The sequence below is a fragment of the Ochotona princeps genome, chromosome 1, assembly GCF_030435755.1.
Source record: "Ochotona princeps isolate mOchPri1 chromosome 1, mOchPri1.hap1, whole genome shotgun sequence".
NCBI classification, from domain to species: domain Eukaryota; kingdom Metazoa; phylum Chordata; class Mammalia; order Lagomorpha; family Ochotonidae; genus Ochotona; species Ochotona princeps.
Window position 1 is genome coordinate 69,923,763 of NC_080832.1, and position 17,271 is coordinate 69,941,033.

At 41.8% G+C, this 17,271-nt stretch overlaps 1 protein-coding gene across 1 annotated transcript in view; it reads left to right on the forward strand.

The window, feature by feature from the left end:
- Positions 1–17,271, forward strand: part of MDN1 (midasin AAA ATPase 1) — a 143,176-nt gene that overhangs the window by 37,755 nt on the left and 88,150 nt on the right. The window contains exons 20-32 of the mRNA XM_058660823.1: positions 866–979; positions 2,827–2,974; positions 3,254–3,364; positions 7,737–7,888; positions 8,183–8,361; positions 9,529–9,737; positions 9,905–10,051; positions 11,643–11,784; positions 12,885–13,019; positions 13,420–13,558; positions 14,098–14,236; positions 14,533–14,663; positions 16,815–16,959. Coding sequence (XP_058516806.1) covers positions 866–979; positions 2,827–2,974; positions 3,254–3,364; positions 7,737–7,888; positions 8,183–8,361; positions 9,529–9,737; positions 9,905–10,051; positions 11,643–11,784; positions 12,885–13,019; positions 13,420–13,558; positions 14,098–14,236; positions 14,533–14,663; positions 16,815–16,959 — 1,891 coding nt within the window. The remainder of the gene's footprint in view (positions 1–865; positions 980–2,826; positions 2,975–3,253; positions 3,365–7,736; positions 7,889–8,182; positions 8,362–9,528; positions 9,738–9,904; positions 10,052–11,642; positions 11,785–12,884; positions 13,020–13,419; positions 13,559–14,097; positions 14,237–14,532; positions 14,664–16,814; positions 16,960–17,271) is intronic.

Here is a 17,271-nt window from a genome sequence, read left to right on the forward strand (position 1 = left end):
TCACTGTTAAGTTTTTTATGAGTAGTGGTTGGTAGTAAGGAAAGTCTGTAACACTGGAGAACTTTGGGTTTCAGTTTGATACTTAGTGGCTCATCAATATTGTTGAAAACAAGAATGTTTCTTCTTGAAGTAGCCATCTAGCTTTCAGAAAAACTTCTTTTAACAATGTGAGAGAGTCCTGGATCCCCCACCCGCAGGGCTCAGGAACCCCATACCCATCTAGTTGCCTGGCCCCCAAGCACTGCTGGATCCCCCACCCCTGGGGTTCAAAAACCCGACACCCACCTTGCAGGCAGGCCCCAGGACCTGGGCTAGGTGACCCGAGTCCTGCCAGATTCCCCCCCCTCCACTGGGGCTCACGAACCTGACACTCACCTAAAAGACAGGCCCTAGGATCTGGGCCAGGCGACCCAAGCTCCACCGGTTAGTGATAAACAGTTTTAAAATCTCTCAACACTGTAAAAGCAACGAAAGATTCAGAAGGAAATTTTAGACACTATATTAAAGTGTTTACTTTCTAATCCTTTATTTTTCATGGTGGGAAGGGGTTTATTTTCAGTGTTATATATAGTTACAGTCAAACTCTTGAGATTGAGGGTGTTTTATTTTTCTAATTGTTCATTCTGTGAATTTTACAGAGAAGATTCATTGCACAGAATTAATGGAATAATAGGAACATTTCTTTGTGACATACATAATCCTTGTCATTATGATCGGTTTATATCTCATTGAAAGATTTAAGGATTTTTTGAGATATCTTATAAGCTATTAAGATGAACATGTACTTTTCTATGTCATGCTTTTCTGTCATCACTACAATATTAACTTTCTAAAAGGTGGTTATTGTGTAATAATTGTCTTACAGGTTCACAGAAATTTATGTCGAAGAATTAGAAAGTAAAGAAGACTTACAGATTCTTATTGTGGATTATCTGAAAGGACTGAGTGTGAACAAGAGTACAGTTCAAGGAATTATAAAGTAGGTTTGCCTCAGCTTGTCTCTGAAAACTTTGAAATGTGTCACACACACATACATGTGCGCATATGCACATACACACTGTTCTTTTTGCTTCTAACTTGTGAAGTCTAATTGAAGAATTATTATTTAGATTTTTTTTTCCTCCAAGTGGAACCTTGTAAGATCTACCCCAGGTTTTCCCAAGAAAACTTTTTGGGAAATTTGGAACTGTTACAATGTAAACAATTACAAGTAATTTTCCTCATTACCTTTGAATTCCTAGTTAGAAGCTTAAATTGTTTGAGGAGATGTAGATGGCTTGTGTTCTGACATATCTTGATGAAACATTTTATTGTTGCTGTTTGGATATAAACGGGGAAAGGTGCATATAATTAATGTGTCAGGTATGGAGTTAATAGAGGCTTGAATGAATAAAGTACAGAACGGTTGTGTAGGTTGGTGCTTTAGTTTGACTTATCCCATTGTTTTTAAAATATGGGATGTATGCAGTCTTTCATGTGTAGAAAATGTTACTTCCAGTGGTAGTTTTCTCAGAAATTGCTCTCTTTCTAGGCAGATTTCTTACTTCATTTGCTGTATGTCTTCCAGATCCCAATGAATATTTTTTTGAATGCTCACGTGCTAAATATATTATATATAAGTAAGACAGTCTTGATTCCTAGAAACTGGAGTTGAGATCCCTGCTCTAGTCTGACTCCTTACTTCAGCTTCTTGGTAGTACATCCCCTGGGAGGCAGCAGGTGAAGATGCTGGCATCCATGTGGGTAATCTGGGTTGGATCCTCTGAGCCCAGCCTTTGCAGGCCTTAAGGGAGTGAACAGGGCATGAGAAGTTGTGCCTGGTCTATGGGTACCTGTCAGATACAAGTGAGTGATTACGTGAATTAATTTAAAAAAGCCAAAGAGCTGAAATCCTGGTTTTGCTCATGGAGCTCAACTGGTAGATGTGAAGATAACCAATTCTAAGGAACCTTGTGCTCTCATTGAGGCTTAGGAAACTGAGTGTAAATTAGAACTCAGAATTCAGAGATTAGAAGACCTGAAGTCCTATTTTCTGTCAGCTTGTCATGAAAGGATTGCTCACAGAAGGAATGTCTTGTTAGACTGTGGAATGAGGAAAAACAAATTTCATTTGAGCCAGAACTATTATTTCATCCATGACATGTACTGATTCCATTGATCATGTAGTAACTGATCATGAATTTCACAGAATTTTGAAGTGCAGTAAATTCATGTTTCAATGTGAAATTTCTTTGTCTCATCTGGTCTGAAGTGTGGTGATGGTAGTAGTAGCTGTCATCATACTGTTATGCTTTTAAATATGTTATCATATTACTGATACTGGCTGTAATCATAAATTTTCGAAAATATGTTGCATTCGCACTTCTTTGTGCTTATTCCTTACCACTGTGGGTTGTACAGCGAGTCAGATTGTCCATGTTAGAGGCAGCTGTGGAAGCTTGGCTTTGGACTTGGTGTGTTCTTCTCACAGTGCCTGTCCTGGGTTGCTGACTTGTCCTTAGGGAACAGCAGCTTCTCGCCTCAACTGTCAATGCCTTTTCACTAGAGGATTTGCAACTTGGACCTCACAGTTTCCCCGAGGAAACAGATACTCATTTTATTATTTTGAAAGGTAGCCTTTGAGTATGCATAAAATATGCTTTAAGAATACTGAGAGCTTTTGATACTGTTCCAGGAAGCTGTACATAAGCTTGACTGTTTCTGACGTATAAAACGCCAAGTAAGGAGCAATTATAAGCAGGCCCCTTGAATCTTCTGTGACAAAGAAATTAGCAAAATAATGAATATCTAGTTAATAAAATTGCTGGACGCTTCTCTTCTTTGCAGCTTCTACACAGCTTTGCGGAAAGAGTCTGGGACTAAATTGGTGGATGGGACCGGCCATAGACCTCACTACAGCCTCCGGACTCTTTGCAGGGCCCTGCGATTTGCAGCTACCAATCCATGTGGCAACATCCAGCGCTCGCTCTATGAGGTCTTTCTAAAGTTGTGTGACTTCAGTGTTTGGTGATAGGGTTCCACGTGGGGTAAAGGGAATGGGGTTGTGTGTGCCAGGTGTATCTGTGCTCTCTAGTTAGCTGACTCCAGAGCAGTTCATATCACCATGTCCTGCGTTTTCCTGCTACCTTTGTCATATCTAAAAGTAATTCTAGAAAGTAGCACCACTGAAGAAGTTAGGCTTAACTTCTGAATAAATTGGACTGTTGTTTTAGATGGATAATTAGTGTTATGCTGATTTGTGTTTTCTCTCTAGGGCTTCTGTTTGGGTTTTTTAACACAGCTTGACAGGGCATCTTATCCCAGAGTTCAGAAACTCATTTGTCAGCACATCGTCTCTGGCAATGTCAAAAGTCTGCTGAAGCAGGTATGCTCTTTATTTAGTTGTTTGACATACATGAAAGGCTAAATTTTAAAATTTTCTGCTGTTCGTTTTTTACAATGCTTTTTTTTTATTATAAAAATTATTTGTCACAAAAAGTTTTAAGATGATGTGTCTTAGGTGGAGGGAGTTTCCAGTAATGGTACTCTTTAAGATTGCCATTTTCAGAAAGTTATATTCAAATTATGGTTGTTGATTACTGAGGTAAATTCCATTATGTGTCACATGTAAGACCATTTGAAAAGAATATTTTATAAGTCTCCTTTTTAACCTTATTGCTTCTTGGATATATTTATTTCTGCATCTGCGATCATTCTGACCTCCTTTCTAAGAGCCTTTTAGTATTTCATTGGATTGTTTTGCCATAGTGGACAGCTTCTGTCTGATCATTTAGCTTCAGGGTGTGAGCACAGTAACCACCAACTTTTTGAGTGGCAGGAAAATGACAAAGGAACATGGGGTTTAAAGACACAGAACTAACTTGGGACATGTTGATTGTTTACTTTTTAGGAAGAACTGACCATTAGTACTTGTTACTTTGTATTCAACTTTTTAAAAAATTAGACAAATAACACATGAATAAACACTCTTGGTAGAGTATAAAACCACTGAGAAGGTTGAATTTGTTTGGGCTGTTATTGTAATCAAATAGTTACCTTCAGTTGCTTAATTTTGTGTGTTCATTGTGGTTGGGATGGAAGTTTAAAGACGAATCCTTTTTCCTCACTAAAAAATACTTCAAATCAGTTTCTAGAATTGTAGCTCCATCTCTGGACACCAGCTGTTCTAGAAGAATTTCTTTATTGTTAGAAATTAGATTACTGACATTTTTGGCCATTTGTGTAATTCAGTTTAATAATGTGCACTCTGAAACATTTTCAAAGTTAAAACATATCTAATGAGAAAAGTATGCATGGCTTTCCAAGTTTTTTTGGTATAAAATGACCTTTTATTCTCATTAAAAATATATATTTATTTATTTGAAAGGCAGAATTACCCTGAGAGAAGGAAAAAGGGAAGCGTGGAGGAAGGGATCTTCTGTCCCAGATGGCTGAAACTGCCTGGACTGGGCCAAGCTGAAGCCAGGAGCCAGGAGCCAGGAGCTGGTGCTTCCCTAATGTGGGTGGGGCACCTAAGTATTTGAGCCTTCTGTTGTTTTCCCAGGCTACTGGCATGGAGTTGGATTAGAGGAGCCAACACTCCAGCCAGATCCCGTATGGGGTGCCAGCATTGGGTACAGCCTAACCCTTCATGCCATAATGCCAGCCCCTTCATTCCACTTTTACAGAGACTTTTTATTTTTTTATTTTTTTATTTATTTTTATTTTTTTAAATCTATTTTATTGTATTGTTGACAATCTTTACATAATTAATTACACTTAAAGGAAAAAGAAGAAAGAAAGAAAAAAAAAGAGAGAGAAGAGAAAAAAAAGGTTCAGGGGGGTAGGGAAGTGGGTAATGCTATTATGTCCATATTGTTTCCATCATGTATCTGAGGTAAAGGGGGATATTGAGGGAGAAGCCCCACCCGGTTTCCCGCCCACCCCAAGTCCCGGATGTGGGGCATGCTCTGAGATATGTGCTCAAGTGGTGTTAATAGTTCTCCAGTTATGAATCGCTGCCAGTTTCGCTCGATGAGGTCGTCCACTGATTGATATGGTCCATCATAAAGTCTCCGTTTGCCCCATATTTCGCTGCCAACATATAGCTGAGATGATTGTCCTGTTCTGTCTTCTGTCTTTTCTTGGTTAGAGTTCTGAGTCCAGCAGTTCGATTGGGGATATCTCCCAAGATACTTTGAGGTATTCCCAGATTAGTTTCTTGTATGTTCTAGCAAGCACAGGGCCCGGCACAGTCCATCACCCCGATCAGCTGGTGGTTGCAATTGTTGTGTTGGTTTTGTTTTCAGTCCCGAGTTGCACTGGAACCAATGGGTGTTGCAGTCCAGTCTGGTTCGGCCCTTACATCAACCAGTGGGAGCTGCAGCCTAGTCGGGGCGACACACAATAACCCCCACCAAGCCCGCCTCCTACTCTGGTTTGCCAGTATGTGTAGCAGAATAGTCCAGTCTGTCCCATATCCCATTTGGCTCTGGTACTTGTCAATGGGTATTAAAGCTTATTAGTTCTATCTAACCAACTCAACCATCCAGCCCTCACATATGTGGTTGAGTGCCTCTCTATCTAGCCATCCCAGCCCCCATCCTAGTTTTCATGCCCTCCCACGGGAGTAGTGACCCAAGAAGGGGAACCCACTTTTCCCTCCCAGGTCTCTCTGTCCCGGTTTATGCACTCTTTAGGTGGTCCTGTGGTTTGACTTGACAGAATTAGTCCCCAGTGCCAGCTTCTGCCAGCTGATGCTGCGGCCCTGATCTAGTCCACATGCAGCGCACAGGTGTTGTAGCCTTGCTTAGTCGGGTCTGTCTCTATCCCAGCCCACGCTCTCCGGTGGGAGTAGCTGTCCAGCGAGGGGACCAGCCCCTTAATCCCCCCGCCAGCTCTGCCCCTTCCTTCCTGGATCTCACGTGTGCTGGATGGGTGCTGCATTCATATCCAGTACAGGCAACCATGCCCTGCCATTCCATAATGTGTGCTGGTTTTGTCGCAACCAAACCCGGCCCATCCCACACCCTGTTCTGGTGATCGGATTTGCCAGTGGATGACATGAACTGATTCAGCCTGGTCTGCTCCTGACCCATGCCAGATGCATGCCAGTGGGAAACTTTCCATGGCCTATTCTGGGCTGTTTCCTTACAGAGACTTTTTCAAAAACCTTCTTTTCTGGGGAATATTATGCCATCATTCCTAAGATTGTCCTTACTGGATTTTTGCTCTTGGAGGATCAGCTTCAGGAATGAAAAGGGATCCTTTCTCCCTTTGACAGCTTTTTTTTTTTTTTTCCTCAAAAATTTTTATTTGAAAGGTAGAATTTCACTTTGACCGGTTCACACCCCAAACGCTCACCATAGCTAGGGCTGTGCCAGGCCACAACCTGGAGCTGGGAATTCAGTCCAGGTCTCCCCTTTGTATGGCAGGGACCTCACCATCTGAATCATTACTTACTACCTCCCATGGTGCTCATTCCAACTGCCCACAGCATCAGAAACATGATATAGGTGAAATGTGTTTTTGATAAAAAAGTGCTTGGTTTGAGTTGCCAATCTGGTTGGTCAGAAAACTAGTTCCAGTGACAATTCACAATTTTTTTCACAATTTTGACTTGCCCTCATCCCAATTTAAAATCAGTAATTGTAGTTTTGTTTTTATTTCTCAGAGTAATTTTTTGCTTTTGAAGTTTGGACTTCTTTTGTATTTATTAGAGAGGCAGAATTAGGGAGAGGACATCTACTGTCTGCTGGGGGCATGCTCCTCACATTTCTCGAATGTGAAACACTGAGGGCTGGAGACTTGGTCTCAGTCTTGGCTTCCAACACTGGTGGCAGGAATCATACTGTTGAGCCACCCTTTTCTGCCTCCTAGTGGGCACAAGCTGGGGTCAGGTATGCAGTCGTGACTGAAACCTATACCCTATAATTGGATGTATAATTTTGAAAGCACCCAGATGGTAGAATTCATTGTGGCAATTTCTTTCCCTCTTTTTGGTTCTTTTTTTTTTTTTTTAAGATTATTTATTTTTATTACAAAGTCAGATACACAGAGAGGAGGAGAGACAGAGAGGAAGACCCTCCGTACGATGTCTCACTCCCCAAGTGAGCCACAACGGCCGGTGCTGCGCCGATCCGATGCCGGGAACCTGGAACCCCCCCTCCGGGTCTCCCACGCGGGTGCAGGTTCCCAAAGCATTGGGCCATCCTTGACTGCTTTCCCAGGCCACAAGCAGGGAGGTGGATGGGAAGTGGAGCTGTCGGGATTAGAACTGGTGCCCATATGGGATCCCGGGGCTTTCAAGGCGAGGACTTTAGCCGCTAGGCCATGCCGCCGGCCCCTCTTTTTTTTTTTAAAGATTTATTTATTTTTATTACAAAGTCAGATATACAGAGAGGAGGAGAAACAGAGAGGAAGATCTTCCATTAGATGATTCACTCCTCAAGTGAGCGCAACGGCCAGTGTTGTGCCGATCCAGAGCCAGGAGCCAGGAACTTCCTCCAGGTCTCCCACACAGGTGCAGGATCCCAAAGCACTGGGCCGTCCTCGACTGCTTTTCCAGGCCACAAGCAGGGAGCTGGATGGGAAGTGGAGCTGCAGGGATTAGAACTGGCGCCCATATGGGATCCTGGCGTGTTCAAGGCGAGGACTTTAGCCGCTAGGCCACCACGCTGCCGGGCCCTCTTGGTTCTGAAAGAATGGCAAAGTTGTCATGGGAGTATAGTTATTTCTCTAACTCTTGTGTCTTTCAGCCTATTCCAGAGCCGAAAGGAGGTCGGCTTATTCAGGTAGAAGGCTACTGGATTTCAGTGGGAGACAAGGAGCCTACAATTGATGAATCTTACGTTCTGACGTCTTCCGTGAAACTAAACCTGAGAGATATCGTCCGAGTGGTGTCTGCAGGGTGTGTGGGCCTTTTCTTCTAAGTTTTGAAGTTTCTAAAAGCATAGTCATTGATAGCATGTTAAATTGACCTTCCGTAGGTTTCAGAGAGCTTTGCTGTGAAGCATGATTTTCCGAAATTTACCAGTGCTTTGCTGGAAGCACTGTTCATAGGTGCAGTTTTACTTATGAACTTGTTAGTGTATAGGTCTGCATAAATACTCTTTTGTGACAATGCTAAATGATGTCATTTCTTTTTTTTCACATTACTGAAATTGTGCATTTTTAAAATTGCTTCATTGCCTAATCTTTGCAGAACCTATCCTGTACTGATCCAGGGAGAGACATCTGTTGGTAAAACAAGCCTGATCCGCTGGTTGGCTGCAGCTACTGGCAACCACTGCGTGCGGATTAACAACCACGAACACACGGATATTCAGGAATACATAGGCTGTTACACATCCAGCTCTTCCGGGAAGCTTGTCTTTAAGGAAGGTACACTGATAACCCGGTCTGTGGCTATGGATGTTCATTCTCTAGGACCTTTTGCTTAAGTAAGCAGTCTTCTTCATCTTTTTTAGTCGAGGCACACTTCCCTCTTCGTTAACAGCTGCTTTTCTTTATCCCTGGCTTACACCTAGCTAATGGGTGCTTTTTAGGGGTTTGACACTGATCATGCTATCAGTGTACAGGGTGAGGGCCAACTTTCAAAGACAGCAGCCAAACTTCTGCCTCATTTGCTGTAGAGTTAAGAATGGGGTGAGTATTAGACAAAGACAGTTTGGGAAATGATGAAAAGGATTTGGTGCTCTGGTGTTGCTGGTAAAGCTGTTTTTTTGTGGTGCTAGCATAGCATCCGGCAATGGTTTGAGTCTTAATTCTTCCACCTCAGATCCAGTTTCCTGGTAATGCGCCTGAAAAAGTAACGAAAGATGGCTCAAATTTTTGGTCCCCTGCTACTTATGTGGGAGACCAAATGAGGATCTGGCTGTTGTCTGTTTTTTCTGGCCCAACCCTAGCTGCTTTGGTTTTTAGGGAGTGAAGCAGTGGAGACAAACCTTTGTCTCCCTCTAACTTTGCCTTTCAAATATTTAAAATAAATCCTTAAGAAAAAAAAAAAAGAAAATATAACTTAAATGAAATTAGCCTGCCAAGGGAAAATGAAGTTGGAAATGAGGCACCTGTGTGTCTTGGTTCTTCTTCTTTGAGGATATAATGGGAATTTGTTTATTTTTAAAAAATTATACAGAGAAGAGAGGGCAACAGAGAGAGAGAGAGAGAGAAAGAAAGAGAGGTATCTTTTTTATCCACTGGTTTGCTTTTCAAGTGAATGGTCAAATCCAGGAGGAGCCATGGACTTCTTCGAGGTTTCCCACATGTGTGATAATAACCCAGGGACTTGATCCATCATCTGTTGATTTTACCAGACCATTAGCAGGGAGCTGGATTTGAAGTGGAATGCCACGATAGACACTGATGACCCTATGGGATGCCGGTGCTGTAAATAGTAGCGTATGTGGTGTGCAGTGTGACAGACTGTTTCAGGGCAAGACCAACCACTTTGAAATTCAGTAGTAATCTAGAGTTTTAAATTTGCTCTTAGTACATTTTGTAATTTTGGGGTAAGTTATACACTAATTCTCAATGTTCATTTCCTCCTAGGTGTTCTTATTGATGCTATGAGACGGGGCTACTGGATTATTTTAGATGAATTAAATTTGGCGCCTACTGATGTGCTGGAGGCACTGAATAGACTGCTGGATGATAACCGGGAATTGCTAATAACAGAAACACAAGAAGTTGTCAGAGCACATCCTCGGTTCATGCTTTTTGCCACTCAGAACCCCCCAGGACTTTATGGGGGTAGAAAGGCATGTGGTGCTTGTTCTGTACCTGCCATTCAGTGTCGTGTAGAATGAGAAATCCCTTTTGCGGGGAGTGAGCCCTTTTTGCCTCTCTGTGGTGTCCAGCAGAGCCTCCATTTTGGAAATTGGGTGAACAAGCACCATTTACCACATCCTTTCTGTGTGTTTCCTAGGTGCTTTCTAGAGCCTTTAGGAATCGGTTTGTGGAACTACACTTTGATGAACTGCCCAGCTCTGAGTTGGAAACAATCTTGCACAAGCGCTGTAGTCTGCCGCCCTCCTATTGCAGCAAATTGGTTAAAGTCATGCTGGATCTCCAGGTATTCTCTTTTCACTGAATTTAGCTGTGGATGGAAACTGCTGGCTGGTTTTGGTGACCAAAATCTGGCATCTTCTATAAGTAGAAACAAGAGCCTTAATCATTTATTAATTGTTACAGAGTAATAATTTTAAAGATTATTTTATGTGTTTGAAAAACAGTTGACAGAAGGAGAGCGATCTTCTGTTGATTGGTTTACACTCCTGAAGACTGTAGCAACCAGGCCTGGGCCAGGCCAAAGGCAGACAGACACCTAGAACTCCGTTCACATCTCACGTGTTTCTGTTGCCTTGCTAGAAGCATTAGCACGAAGTGAAGTTGAAAGCTGAGAAGCCAGATCTCTAACCAGTGTTCACATAGGATGCCAGCATAGCAGCAGTGTCCCAGGCAGCAGCTTAACTTGCTACACCACACTGCTGGTCCTGGATCTTGTTTTTTCAATTCAACTATTGATGTATTCAAGATTTAACCATGTTTCTTTCCTTCCCACCTCCTATCCCTTTGTTTTAAAAGTTTTTTTTTTAATATTTATTTATTTTAAAGATTCATTTTTATTGGAAAGGCAGATATACAGAGAGCAGTGGAGATAGAGAGGAAGATCTTCGTCCAATGATTCACTTGCCAAGTGGCTACAATGGCTGGAGCTACGCTGATCCGAAGCCAGGAGCCAGAAGCCTCTTCTGGATCCTCCGCTTGGATGCAGGGTCTGAAGGCTTTGGGCTGTCCTCGACTGCTTTCCCGGGCCACAAGCAGGGAACTGGATGGGAAGCAGGGTGGCTAGGATATGTGTTAGGTCCACCTCTGCAACTTTTAGTTTATGATGGAATTTGGCATAGGCAAACTACAGTTTTTGTTTTTCAGATATTTGAAATATTATGTCCATAATAGGCCACTCAGATATGCATAAAGATACCCATTATATGCCTCTCTCCCATGTCAACTGCAAAGCTGGAGTTGGTTTTCAGAATATACCGTAGCTTTTAGAGGTAGAATTGTGCTATAGGAGGCGCTTAGTGATGATGCTTCATCTGTGCACATCAGCTGTGACTCCATTCCTGTGTCTAGCTTCTGGACAGTGCACACCCCAGGAAGCATCAGATGTTGGCTCAGGTACTTGGATCCCTGCCATCTGTGTTGAAAATGTGAATTGAGTTACTCGTTCATGGTTTCATGATAGTCCTGCCCTAGACATTGTTTGATTTGCTGCATTGCAAAGCCCACCCCTAAAAAAGTATTTCTTGCCATAGTTAAAGCATTTTCATATTGCTGTTTCAAAAGCTAACAATAATTAACACTCACTATTATGATATCATAGTGTGGGCCTAATCTTTCTCTGTATTTTGGTTAACTTTTATTACAGTTTATAATATTTTTAAAAAGGCATATGAGATAGAATTGTATATATTGTAATACATGAATTTAAACTTTTTTCTTTCATTAGTTATATTATTTAGGTTAAAGAAATAATCATTAGAATGAGAGCATGTCAATCAAAAATGTAATTTGTTAAGGATTTTTATTTCAGTTGAATTGCATACCTCTGACAGTACTGTTAACCAGGCCCTGTTCCTTTGTTTGGTATCCATTAACAGTCATATCGCAGGAGTTCTTCTGTGTTTGCTGGAAAGCAGGGCTTCATCACTCTGCGAGATCTGTTCCGCTGGGCTGAACGCTACCGGCTGGCTGAGCAGACGGACAAGGACTATGATTGGCTGCAGCATTTAGCCAATGATGGTATGTTTCTGACCATACCCTTACCCTCTGAAGTTATGACTGGTGTTGAGCATTTTGTTAAAATGGATGTCATCCTGTGTTGTGGCTCATACATACTGTTTACATTGTATATTCCACAAACAGATCTTGTCTCCGTTCAGGCCTGATTTAGTTGGGAATCCCATTTCTGCCATCCTGAGTTTAGTGAGGGCTCGCTGCTAAGGTTTGTTCTTTGCTTCTGATCGCTGTTTGTGTAGTCAGGGTATGGGCATAACCCCGTGGGAGTTGAGATGTATGGGTGGGTACAGCTTACTAAGCTTTTATTTGCAGTATGGGGAGCACACAGAAAGCCCTGACTTCAGTTTAGTATCTTGTTTTGATCCATGAAAAATCTTTTTATTTTATTATTTGTGGCAAAATAGGTAACATTTTGAAATCTTCCCATTTGAAAGTACTGCATGAGTCATGAATGAAGTAGTTAATAATTAAGGAGAGCAAATTAAATTAGCCTGTGATAAGAATATTTTACCTGTTTTTATCTGGTAAAGAATGTGAAGAATGTGCTGTTATTAGAAAGTATTTTTGTTTACGTAGTATATAGAATAAAATGTTTTTGCACATGCATGTTTGTGTACATCATTCTTTCTACTTCTGTGAAAATGTAAAATATTTGTGGTGTCCCAGAAATTTCCACCAAGTCTCTTAGCAGAAATCACTACTCTGACTTCATCTAACTGAGGCCCTGGTGTATTTTCTCTTTTGAGTCTGAGTTTTCCATCTATCCTGATGTTAATTTTAGTCATGTTGTCAGGACATATCAGGAGCCATTCAGTTTTTTGTTGCCTTATGTCAACTCCCAGTTTTTTTCTGTTCTCTCATTGAGACCTTGGAATCAATTCTGAATTGCTCTGAGCAGTCCTAACTGTGTCTTGGTGCACACCTGCTCACTTGTGGTACTGCTGGGCACAAAGCAGATACATTCTTTGTTGTGATGGTGGTTCTTCTAGATTTCCCCAGTTTCTGTTCTGGTTATGGTAGCAGCAGCAGAGAGCTGCTGTCCATTGTCTCAGCATTTCCTTAGTGTTTCCTCCAGGAGCTTCATGATTTCTCTTCTTTTCTAGGCTTTATGCTTCTGGCAGGTCGAGTCAGGAAGCAGGAAGAGGTTGATGTGATTCAGCGAGTCCTTGAGAAACATTTCAAGAAAAAACTATGCCCCAAGTCACTTTTCTCCAAAGGAAATGTGCTGAAATTACTGGGTGAGTAGGTTTAAAAGCTAAGAGGAATATGAATGGAGTTGTGCTCATATTCTGGGGCCTGGCGCGCTAGTGTATTGGTTGATTTCCTCATGTTGCACGCTCCAGGATCCCATATGATCACCGATTCTAATCCTGGCGGCCCTACTTCCCATCCAGCTCCCTCTTTGTGGCCTGGGAAAGCAGTTGAGGATGGCCCAAAGCCTTGGGACCCTGCATCCACAAGGGAGATCCAGAGGAGCTCCTGACTCCTGGCTTTGGATTGGCTCAGCTCCAGCTGTTGCGGCCACTTGGGGAGTGAACCATCAGACGGAAGATCTTCCTCTCTGTCTCCTCTCTGTATACCGCCTTTCCAATTAAAATAAATCTTAAAAAAAAAAAATACATGTTCTTCCCTGGTTAGGTAAATTGTCTCCCCAATTGTCCATGTTGGAATCTAAGTTCAGTCGTGTCGTGTGGACCACAGCCATGCGGAGATTGGCCATGCTGGTGGGACGGGCATTGGAATTTGGTGAACCAGTGCTGTTGGTTGGAGACACTGGGTAAGTTCTGTAACCCTCACCATTACTTGAGATATCTCCGGAGGGGCTGAATATTGGCACATTTTGTGATTTCTTTATTTTCAAAGCCCTTATGTTTTGTTTTGTTTTTAAAAGAAGCAAACAAGAGACCTGTGATTCACTTTTGTCTTCAGATAGACTACTTGCTTATGGAAAAGAATGATAGCTTGCATCTTCATCACTGTGGGCTGTGTTTGGTCATTCTTGACGAATGAGGTTCTTACCTTAGGTTTCCAGAGGGAAAAATGGAGGAGTGAATTAGTCTCTTGGAAAGTTTATATGAATTGGTTCCCACCCCTCCCTCAATAGCTGTGTATACTACTAGAAAATGATGGGATTAAAATTTGTGTCTTCTTGGATCAGAGATGTGGGAGGGGACAAAGGGCCCAGGATGGATGTTTCTTGCTGCTTGTTCTGCTGTGATGAGGTTGTCACTGTGGCTGCCCTCTATGCTGATGGAGTGTTTGGGTGTTTATTCGGAGCTCATGCTGCTGTGTTAATTTGGTGTACATCTCTAATAGGTGTGGGAAAACTACGATCTGTCAGTTGTTTGCAGCTTTAGCAAATCAGAAATTATATTCTGTCAACTGCCACTTACACATGGAGACCTCGGACTTCCTGGGAGGGCTGCGACCAGTGAGGCAGAAGCAAAGTGACAAGGTGTGTCCAGTGACAAATATTAATGTGTGCATTCATTTGAAGAACGGTAGTTCACTGTGTCCATGTGGAATTTTGGTAGTGGTGGGGTTTCTGGATCCAAGTTTTGGTTTAATTATGGAAGCATATATATCTTAGCAGATTTCCACCAATCTGTCATTGGCTCAGACAATCAACCTGATTCTGTCTGTGTTTTTAGGCTGTTATTTCTTCTGGAATGACCAGTTCATTCAGAGAGACAACAGCTGGCTACATGTGTATTATCTGTACTTTAATTACCTCACTTTTCTATACCGTAGGAAGAAGTGGACACGTCAAAGCTTTTTGAATGGCATGATGGGCCTCTGGTTATGGCCATGAAAGAGGATGGTGTTTTCCTCTTGGATGAGATCTCGCTAGCGGATGACTCTGTTCTTGAAAGACTCAATAGGTACATGGTGAGAGTTTTGCTCTGTGTATGTGTGTTTTTGTTGATCTGCCTTTGTTTCGGTATTTAGTCTTGTACATTATAATGTAGCTCAAAGGAATGGTTGTTTTGGCTCAGTAGGTTCAGTTGCAAAAATGAGCTATTCAAATCCCATAGCAAAGTGCCAGTCAGAGTACCAGTTATTTTGCTTCTGATGCAGCTTCTGCGAAAGCACTTGGGTCCTTGATACCTGTATGGAGTGCGCAGATCCTGGTTTCAGCCTGGCCCAGTCATTGGCTGTTCTGGGTATTTGTGAAGTGAGCGAGCAGTTCAAACGTATAAATAAATAAATAAATAAATATCCATCAGATGGAACCTTTCTAAATAAACTATAAAAGGAAGAGTTAATACTCTTCACATAGCTGGACAGTGCATGGTGGAAATTATTGATGATTTAGTTTCTACTTGACTGTAGCACTCTGTTTTCCTTTACAAGACCTAGTTTTTTTTTCTTTCTTTTTTTCCCCACTTTTGGAAGATGAAATTGTGTGATAATGTGGCTAAAACCACTGAGTCAATCTTTAAAATTCTTTGGTTAAGCCAAGTTGTGCATCTACTGTGAATGTTTTTGGAAGAACTAATGTTAGAATGTTATATTAGGACTCTATGGCACCATATAATTTGTACTAAAGCAAGTAACAGCTCTTCTTTTTTTCTTTCCCTCTTTATTATTATATTATTTACATATCAGGAAATGTATCTAATCAGTGTTAGTCAAACTGCTAAATTTGGCTACTATTATAATCCACCTTTACAACGTTTAAAGCAGTGAGCTCCCTCGTAAGCTTCATTGCTTCCACCTCTCGCTCTAATCATTAATGATTTCTTAGTCCTCTAGACTGGTCTTTTAAATTTTTTTATTTATAAAAATTATTTTTTGGGGGACAGGGGGTAAGACTATTATCTCATTTTTTCCCTATTTCTGGGGTAAAGGAGGAGATAAAGGGAGAAGCCCCACCCAGTCTCTCACCTGTCCCAGGTCCCTGATGTGGGGCATGCTCCGGGGGTCTTGCTCAAGTGGTTTTGATAGTTCAACGGTTATGAATTGCTGCCAGTCTCGCCATTCCAAGCACGATGTGGTTGCTGAGGAATCTTCTGATTGACATAGTCCATCTTAGAGTCTCCATTTGCCTAGTTTTTCACTGCCAGCATATGGCTAGGGTAAAAATTCTTTTTAAAAAGAACACTTGCTTTCCTTTTTTTTTTTCTTCTTTATTCATTTATTTGAAAGGCATAAAGACAAAGGAAGAGACTTACAAGACAAGCCTGAAGAAGGTATAATAGAAAAGGGACTTTTTTCTTATTACTTTATTTTGATGATCTTTACATAGCTGATTGGGGTGCAAAAGGTCAAGAGCTTCAGGAAAGTGGGTAAAACCATTATTTCCACGTTTTCTGTTTTTTTCTTCCTGGGTCTGGGAGGAGGGGAAGACATAAAGGGAGAAGCCCCACCCAGCCTCCCACCCATCCCAGGGTCTCCGATGTGGGGCATGCTCTGAGGGCACTGATCAAGTGGTTTGATAATTCAGCAGTTCTGAATTGCTGCCAGTTTTGCCATTCTAAGCACGGTGAAATCTCCAGACTCCACTGGCTGACATAGTCCACCTTAGAGGGAGTTTTTCTTGACTGAAATATTCCTCTGATCAAATGATGCGATAGTGAATCATTTTAAACTTATGATAGGAAGCCATTCAGGAAAGAGCTGGCTTAGCAGGGGAGGTGTTTCTTTAAAGACTGTCAGAGGGGTTAGTGCTAAGGTGTGGGTGTAAGTTACTGACTGCAACACCTGCATCTCATGTGGGCATGGGTGGTTCATATCCCGGCTACTCTACTTCTGTCCCAACTCCCTGTTATCGACCCTGGGAAAACAGCACAAGATGATTTGAGTATGTGGGCCTCTAACTCAGATGGGAGCCCTGGAAGAGCTCCTGGTTATGGCCTGGCACAGTCGTGGCTGTTACGACCATTTGAAGAGTGAACCAGTGAGTGAAACATGTACCTGTGTCTTTCTCCACCTGTATGACACTGTCTTTCAAATAAAAATAAATGTTATGAAAAGTTGTCAAAGACTACAAAGTACCATGTGTAAACCTTGTCTGGCTTTCTTTCTCTCAGCGTCCTTGAGGTGGAGAAGTCTCTGGTGTTAGCTGAGAAAGGGAGCTCAGAAGATAAGGATAATGAAGTGGAGCTGTTGACTGCTGGGAAAAAATTCCGTATCTTAGCCACCATGAACCCTGGGGGTGACTTTGGAAAAAAAGAGGTAAAAACTGTGTTTCCTTAAATAATTTATTATTGCCATTCGTAAATATGACCTGAAGTGTTATGTGGAGTTAGAAACTGGGTAAGAGCAAAACTCTGAAAAGACACTTTAGATTTACCATTAAATTGCAAAAATAAGTTTGACACACACTTTCTCATTTGATGACTATCCTTGTGCATGTTCCTGAAATACCCTCTTTTCTAAGATTGCACAGTGCTTAGTGCTTTTTCCATTATTCTGACAAGTGCTCTTAAGGGCTCTGCAAAACATTAATGTTTTTGATAAGAAAAGCTGGAACTGAAATTTAAGCTC